Below are 8,787 nucleotides of genomic sequence, written 5' to 3'. Positions count from 1 at the left end.
TTCTGGATCCGTCGCGAAAGGAGAAATCACTGATCTACTCATGCACGCCATCGGAACCAACGAAGGAATTAGTGACGCTCGTTCGATCAATTTGAAGAATATCTGGAATTAGTGTGATTAAGGTGCAATTGGGATGAGAGGAGACCTAATAAGAACAGATACCGAATGCAGAATAAGAGTGCATGGTGTTTAAATCAATGACTTCAGTTATATACATGCGATGTGAGATGAAAGAACAAAACGAAGATTTCCTATTGACAAGACTTATTCCACTCCATGCGCAATGCAAACTTGTGCAAGCTATAGACTAGTTGAAATGGATTTGCGCCACCTTTTTGATGATAGTGCATTGGCCGGGAGTTTCGGAAATGCTTCTGACACCTAATAATACAGTAATGCAATTGTTATAGGTCTAAAAAACGTTCTTTTCTAAAGCTGCATTAATTTCGGCGATAATATAGCAGTATTTGTCGATCCCATCGAAATCAAACTGAATAGTTCTTCTGTGATACAGAAAGCTTGTTCTTTTTCATTCATTTCGTTGCACGGTCAAAATGAACAATGAAATCTGTGCATTGAAATTCAGTGTTCGGAGGATTCTTCGGAAGACTTTCTTCCCGCCAGCGAGAGACGGATCCGGACATGCTTCTCATGTAGTGTCAGAAAAACGCAAACCACTCTCCAAGAGTATAGGTATCAGGGGTCTTAGAAATATCGAAGGATTAGAGGACTGACAAAATGAAACCGCTTAAGGTGATGCAGAAATTATCCTATTAAACATTTTTTACAATTACAACCGTAGAAGTGATGAAATCCAATTTCACGTAGTTTCGCTTCTCCAATCTTATGGGTGTAGTGTGTTATGGTGCGTTGCCTCGTTCGATAAACTAAGCATATATGAGTATTGTGGCGGAGAGAATGTGTAAAAGCGTGGTAACATTGAATGAGAATACGACTTTTCTTTGCAGGGATGCGTTAAAAACGGTATCAAAACCAAAGTAATGATAGTTGTACTACCACAAACTACTTAAGATGGACTTTTTTCGACCTTCTTTGATTGTATGTCAAATTTGTTTTTTGTTGATTAGAGTTATCACAATGTTTGCTTAATTTTGAGAATTGCATTACCTTGTCACAGATGCGCGAACAGAACGTTCTGGGACGGGTTTATAGACAAAATCACTCTACTATATGTATAATACGCGCATATAATTTCAGTGAACAAACTGCACAACTCGCTTTAGAACAGGAGTGTTCATGGAAACTTGGAGGAAGAGAGAAAATGCAGTGGAGAAAATTTAGAGAGTTCTGGTTTCATGCTCACCTGTTCCACGCCACATAGCACTACCTGCTTTTACCAACACTCCATGAAATGAATATCGCAAGTTCTAAGTAGATACGATCGTCATCAACACTTACTCGAAATATCAGTGCTAGGAGCATGTGGTTTCACATAAATGGAACTGGAGATCATAGTTAAGGTATACGCTACGATTTGTCACTGAAACAAAGACAACCCAATGACTGTAAAGTGACATATAAATGGCAACCGTAAGACATGTGAATGAGTGCATCAGTTACAAAATTTACAAAATTAAGACCTTATAGTCAAATTTGCTTCCAATATTATTAAAAAGTGTGGTCCTTCTCGTACCACACCTAACAGTGGGGACAAGTGTAGTTAAAATACCCCTTCTGGTGATCAAAGCCTAACCTAAAGGTAGCGTATCACGAATCTGACGTGGTGAGTGAATCAGTGGGAAAAGCTAGAGATGGCGTTGTAGAGTGCGGTTTCTGGGGTGGTTCCGCTCACCTATCCGCAACCGTAGTAATAAAAGGGAGTGGAAACCGCTGAAGTTCCTACGAGGTACGTTAGAACGCTCCTCTATGTGCACTATCCGGTCCCTCAGCAGCCTATTCATTAGTTTCACTTGAATAGGCTGTTGAAAAGAGATCACTGATCTTTTGCCTTTGCGAACCCATGCGTCGCGTGTTCAAGGGTGGCGAGTTGCAACTGAAGTTGTAGAAAAAAATTGTGTTTTCCAATGCCTTTTCAATTACTATTATGGAGAGATGAACGGAATCACCCGATATCCCGCCACTACAATCTTATCTCTACATTTTCCTGCGGATTCTCTCATTACTTCAGATTCCTACTACGTTGCCGTTAATTCCTCAAAGTACTCTGCGATTTCCTATCAGATCATCACTTTCGACACCATAGTCGCCCACACTCCTTTTCTACCGAAAACACGAAGAAGTGAAGTTCAAATGAAAGAAAAGGCGAGTAAACCACAATCCAGTCAAGTCGGAACATACCAGAATAAGAAAATCATAACTCTGTAAAGAGCCGTCTCTGATAAAAGATGAGGAAGATCAAACCAGTAGCGCAAAGAAAAAGAAACGTAGCTGCTGTAAGCAGGGACATGACACACATGATCAAGTGGAAATGAAGATCTCTTGTAACAACGACGGAAGAAATACTACTGGAACTCAATTTTCTTTCAACTGGGGTAAGGCGATGAGGTTTTATCCTTTCCAACTGAATAACTAGAATCGCAGCAGAAAACTCTGAAAATGTCAGTTCGCATGCATTTGTTTTTGCATTCCATACCGTAGGCACAACAAAAGGCAACTACCTATATTAAATTAATTCTGTGAGCGTTGGTGGACATCCTTTCACAACACATTAAAATACATACCTTTAATTCACGATATGTCACGTGTGACAGTCGGTATGGATTGGAAGTCATCACCAGTCTTTTGTTAAATTTCCGTTTGGGTTTTGATTTTGGTCCGACGGACCAGTGACATTTAAAATTAGCTGCGTATAAATAGGGTGGCCAACATTCTCCACATCACAACATCAGTCTTCATCGTGCAGCGATGAATCCGCTTCTTCTGGTGAGTCCCCTTGTACCTAACTCTAAAATTGACAACCTGAACGCATTTCAATATAACTGTCCTCGAGCATTGTTATATTCGAGAATAACGATACCTCACAGAGATCTAAAATTCCCCGCAGGTCTAAACCAAGGTTCGGAGCTCTTTCTTACTCTTCATCGCAGTGAGGATCTCTACACGAAACCCACTCTTTGAACACAGATCTTCGTCGATAGCGCCCTGTCATCCCATGACAAAGAACTACCTCGACAAATCCTTGCATGAAAAGACTGGCTGTAACTCTTCAAGCGCTGCTCCTTGTGAAAGAGAGTGCATTGAACGATTTCCTCAGGTTCCGCAATAACAGACCAACTGTTCAACACTGCGTATTCGAACTTGATGACCATACCCGACGGTAGTCTCGCACATGAAAATTTGCTCTCATAAATGCTGCATCATTGTTAGAAAGACTCTGTATTGACAAAATTTATCACCTTAAGATGACCACGTTAAGATAAAGTCGTAGAAACAATCACGTGACCTATAGTTCTCTACACCGCTATGGATGCGGACTCCGCTAGGAGTCTAATGTATTACACGCACTTTTGCAACTTTACGAACTTGGTGACTATCGACCATGAGAGAACTAGCCGAAGTGTAAGCAATCACCAATTCGTGTATCTGCAAGAATATGAACTCTTCTGGCATCCTCATATAGGACGGTTAGGGTCACTCTCTTAATCTTAAACACAATAACGGCACGTGGAAGATTCGGTCCAGTATCATCTCTTTTTTCTTTTCTTAGAGCGTATTACATTTAATATTAACTGCAACTTTGGTGTCTGTGTATTAAAAAACTGCGTTGCTGATTTGCTCGTACAGACATTACCTATTTCTTTTTGCAGCTACAGATGTCACAAAAACCATCAATGCGTTCGAAAGTTCAGAAAAATTCTAGGAAAGGAATTGTACTTCTTGAAGTAATGCTTCTTTTTTTAAGACTCTTTTCCTTGCAAGTCTGCAGCTCTACAACGGCGCAGTCACTTCAGCTGCAGGTAAGACAACAAAAATTGTAGTGTCCAGGTTATATTCACCTAGTGGATCCAAAAGATTTGTTACTTTTCCGATAATTCCGTGTGGCATCACACTCTAGTAATGAACATAATAATATAATTTTCTTTTCGTGCACTTCTTATCTTTGTACACAATTTTGAGGTTTTAAATGTCATAACTCGCTAATTTCTGACAAATGGAGGAAAGAAATCCAGGATCTTGTCAATGGTTTCCGTCGAAAAGTAGCGAAAGGACAGCAACTAGGTAAAGACGACGCGAAACTGCCAACGGCTCAGTATATGAATCAATTGGTAAGTGGATTAGAAGATTCTAAACAACATACAGGCTCTGTTATCATTTTCAAATTGAATTCGTTTGATCATCATTTCATAGTTCATGCTTTGCAGAAAGTGAACGAGAGCAAAAGTAAGGAAAACTCCGTCTATTGAATGCGAAAACTACGCAGAATAGTATAGTCTTCAAGTAACTGCAAATATTACATGCGTTGATCTCTATCTCAACTTTCCTACAAGGAGGTTCACAGAATTCGCAGTCTTAGTCCCATCATCTTTCATTCTCTCCGATATTAGTTTCTACTGTATTGTTGCAGGTTAAAACTCTCTTTTTCATGCGCTGACTACAAACATAATGTGTGAATGGGTATTTATAGTTACAGTCCTTTTCCTGCTGCACAAAATAGATTCTTCAGACATGGGATTGCAATATAGAAGCAGAAGCTCAGGCTGCTGCTGAGAACTGCCTTTCTTCACCTAAATTGCCCACGTTCCAAGACAGCAACTATAAACTCGGCTCTATAATTCTGAAGTAAGAGAATTATCAATCGATTATAAAGTAAATGATAAAAAATATCCTTGTAGGGACACAGTTAAAGCTAACAACTGTGACGCTACCAGAAAAGCAAAAGAATTGCTGACTAAAGAATGGGAAGCCGCAGTTGCAAACCAGGCGGATGAGAAAGTAGCGAACGATGCTAAAGCGTTTGCTCAGGTTCGCATTCTAGAAGCCATCGATTCACAAGAAAAATGAATGCATGTTAAGCTTGCCCACGACGAAGTGAGTGCATTCGCATGCACATACCAAATTTGCCAATCCACAAACTACAATCTCCTATGCTTCTTCAACCAGAAGTAAGCAGTTCGTTTTGTGGTCTGATGAACGCCCAGTTCCCATGTCTATTTTAATTATTTCAGTCCACCCGCTGTAGGTAGTGATGTCTATACAAAGGACCCTTTGTCTCCTTCCTTCTGCAGTAATAGGACCGCCTGCCCCAATTGCGTAGATGGACTTTGCGAAAGAAGTGTCAAACCAGGTCGTCCCGGTTTTTCACAAAAGGTGTTACTGGTAAACGAAAAATATCCTAGTAGTTGAAGCTCTTCTGGTCTTACCTATCGATCATTCGATGATTTCTGCAAAATGTTGATTTCTGAAATCAATGGCCAAAGCATGAGTCAATATCCATTTATTTAAAACCGTCTGCAGAAAAAGACGCCGTTCCTCTTTTATTATGGAATCTGTGAATATTTCAGTAATTTTCGTACACTCGATATATCGAAGAAAAACTTTTTTCTTTTTACTTTTCTGAAATTCTTTTCAAAACAGGAGAAATAATTAGTACACTTTGTTAATATGGCCAACACTGTGTTAGGCCTGTTTTGAGGATCATCAAATAAGAAATAATGCAAAAGAAAAAGGTTCTTTTTGTAAAACTGGGTGGCTAGGAACTTACGTATTAATAAGACAGTATCTAACGTATACAAATGAAAATGTTGCATAAACGAGTACTTGAATACTTGCAACACTTTTGAGAAGTATTTGATTTACCGCTCATTTTTTTCTCATTGTTACAGCACTCTTCAAGAGCACATTTTGCGGTACCGGTACGAAAGCCTGCAAAGGTGTGTTTTCGGACAATTTTAGGCGTACTGCACTGGAAATGCACAACTACTACAGGCAATGCTTTTTTGAGTAAAGCTACAAAAATACTGTTTTTTCTTCTTCTCTAATGATGATTTTATGTTATAGACGCCTCCTTGCTACAGGATGGGCGAAGTCTGGTGAAAGCTATGCAAAACCAGCAACAAAAATGATTGAATTGGTGAGAATTGGAGAGCAATTCAGGATCCATCGAGCGGTTGTGGAAAAGTTTGTGTAAACTATTTGATTATTTAGCAATATGATAAAGCCCTTGAAGCCGATGCTGTGAAGAAGATTAAAGACTGCAAAGCTAGTTTAAGCACTGCTGTCAAAGAAAACTTCTGGAGCACAGATGTCAGCACATCCAACAATATTGGTGAAGACGCCATTAAGAAGGTTCGTTTCAGAATTTTAAGCCCTTTCGAGTGGAAATGTACTTTTCAGTGGCCTAATTCTAGAGGAGATCTAAGCAAACTAAAGTTTGTTTCAAAATGGTTAAGAGCTTCAGCTGAAACACAGTCTTGGTTTCTTGTAGATGTAATCTTCTCGTTTTGAAAAAAAGCGACCGATTTGTATTTACACATTTTAGGGGGTTTTAAATAGGTACGTAGTGACGAGCATCACTGGCGAGAAGAAAACCGTACAGATGCTTTAAAAAGCAAAATGGTTATGTATTCAGGCAGTGGCTAAATGGTGGAAGCCTTCTGGAAACAAAGCTTTTGGAGAGAACCGCAAAAATACCAAAGGTCTCATGTCTGCCGCAAACGTGAGTGACGCGTGATTACTGAACGTGCTAGTAAATGTTTACCTATCCACTGGTTTTCCAGATAGCATATGATGAAGCCACCAAGGTCGGCTGCGCTATAGATGCTGGAGAAGCTTGTCTGAAACTCGGAAAACTATATATTCTGTGCAAATATGACAAGTACGTTCCTTTTTCTTCTGAGAGTTCCAATTGTAGAAAGCGTAGTGATATTCCGGTGAGCTCAGTGATTGTCAAATATAGCAAATATTGTTTCTAGATTTCTAGGAGCAAGTTCTATGCTCTACGTCCAATTATTACAAAAAAAAGTCCACGATAAAAGTATACTTTAGTAGATTACAAACTTGCTTAGCATTGATTCGTTGCTTTTTCATCCAACAACTACAGGCTCACACAAGCTCTCATCAGGATTTCCAGACTTCGTTTACATCTTATAAGATCTTTCGTTTTCCTGGTTCAACTCACACTCTTTCAGTTCACCTGCTATAGGTGATGAGATCTACGGAGCTGGAAATAAGGCGTGTTCGAAGTGCGTTACTACCGGTACCCACCGGTCGTGCTCTCCGTTGGGTGGATTGTGCGTTTAATCAACGTGAGGCAGAATCACAACGAAGAAAAAATGGTTTCTCACTGACACCATTACTCAATAAATATTTCACAGCATCGATCCACAGCGTTCGTAATGCTGCAGGATGCTATACACAACTGTACGATCCAAATGCTTCTCACTTTTCAATATTTTATCACGCGATTCCTTCTTTTTGTCGTCAGCAGCTTCGTTGTAAACAAAGGGAGAAGGCATCCAAAGTGATCCTTCTCTGACCAAGATAATTTTCTTGTAAGGTGAGATTTCTCTACAAAAATCTCTGGTATCCTATGCAGGTTATAGAGGATGATTGAGGAGATAGATTCGTTTATTGCCGTTCCTCTCATTTATGTGCCTCTTCCACGAAAATAACGTAAGAAGTACTTCGAGAGGAAGGATATTCTGGAATTTACTAAAAAGATTCAATCCAAGTAATCCAATTAATTCAAGTAATTCACGTTTCCAGTCATGTTCTATGCTTTCGAGAAATGCTAATAAATCATCAAAGAGATAAAAATCCGTTTGGAGGCAGCCATTCCCGATATACATACTTTTAAGCAAGCAAGAAGCATTTCATTTTTCATTTCGTTCTTTTTATGAATGAGAACAAACATAAAGTCGCAAATGTCTTCGATAACAGTATCATTTCGACTTTTTAGACTCTTAACTTTTATTTTGGACTTGTTTGCGATTTGAAGAAAGAATTTCATTTGAGAAGTGACAAAAAGAATTAAATATCTTTGATGAAGTGGTTCTGATCGACTTCACCGAACCAGTGCTTCCAAAATGAATCATACTTGAATTCACTGTCAAAGTCTGAGCAACTGTGAGGACGCTCCAGCAGATCTTCTGTGGATGCCTTTGACAGACGACGAATCCAGCAGATACGCCCGCGGAAGTGGCCCGCTACGGTTGCAGGATGCGGTATATCCAAGCAGAAGAAATGAAAGGAGCGTTGCAAAATCACGAAAGTGAAGTCATCTTCACTGAACCAAACATGAATTTTTCAGTATAATTACAGCTAAATAACACTCAATTGAAAAATATAAATATAATATATTTTTTATATGATAGTATAACAATACATATAATAATACAACATAATATATGTATAAAAATATAAGAAATATAAAGCATGTAGGGCATAGCAATAAATGGTACAAAGACACTTGGAGACTACTAGTACGAGTTCTTCTTTTTTTTTAAATTCTCGATCCGAGAAAATTACTTTCGGGTTTATTTCACACGTTGAGAGCAAATATGAGATCCACTCAAAACATGAATTAAATCGGTAGACAATTCTAAAAAAATCGAAATCAGCCAAAACTGCTTTTCCTGGCTAACCGTAGCCTTCTTGAAATAGAAGGCCGCTGGAATTCGCATTGCACAACAGTAACGTACCGCAACACACGAATTCGAAGGCAACTTTTGTCGAAAAAGTCAGACAACTCTCGGAAATGCTTGATATTAAGCAAGGGTCTCACAAAAAGCATTCTCAAAACTGACACTAGGAAATATCTTCCAGGACCTTCCGCAAAATTGATCTCGAATAGTTTCAGAAATAAGT

At 39.1% G+C, this 8,787-nt stretch overlaps 1 protein-coding gene across 1 annotated transcript; it reads left to right on the top strand.

Moving 5' to 3' along the window:
* Nucleotides 1-2,886: 2,886 nt before the first annotated feature.
* On the top strand, nt 2,887-7,221 carry RB195_015762 (uncharacterized protein; the record flags this gene model as incomplete). Its single annotated transcript, XM_064206628.1, has 13 exons — nt 2,887-2,904; nt 3,884-3,938; nt 4,099-4,247; nt 4,646-4,761; nt 4,815-4,944; nt 4,996-5,084; nt 5,148-5,266; nt 5,805-5,907; nt 5,980-6,052; nt 6,127-6,267; nt 6,551-6,637; nt 6,699-6,796; nt 7,110-7,221. 13 exons carry the CDS (start codon nt 2,887-2,889, stop codon nt 7,219-7,221), a joined length of 1,290 nt encoding a protein of 429 aa, XP_064062509.1.
* Between the last annotated feature and the right edge of the window lie 1,566 nt (nt 7,222-8,787).

The sequence above is a fragment of the Necator americanus genome, chromosome V (assembly GCF_031761385.1).
Source record: "Necator americanus strain Aroian chromosome V, whole genome shotgun sequence".
NCBI classification, from domain to species: Eukaryota; Metazoa; Nematoda; class Chromadorea; order Rhabditida; family Ancylostomatidae; genus Necator; species Necator americanus.
This window is presented reverse-complemented; position numbering and strand designations above follow the sequence as displayed.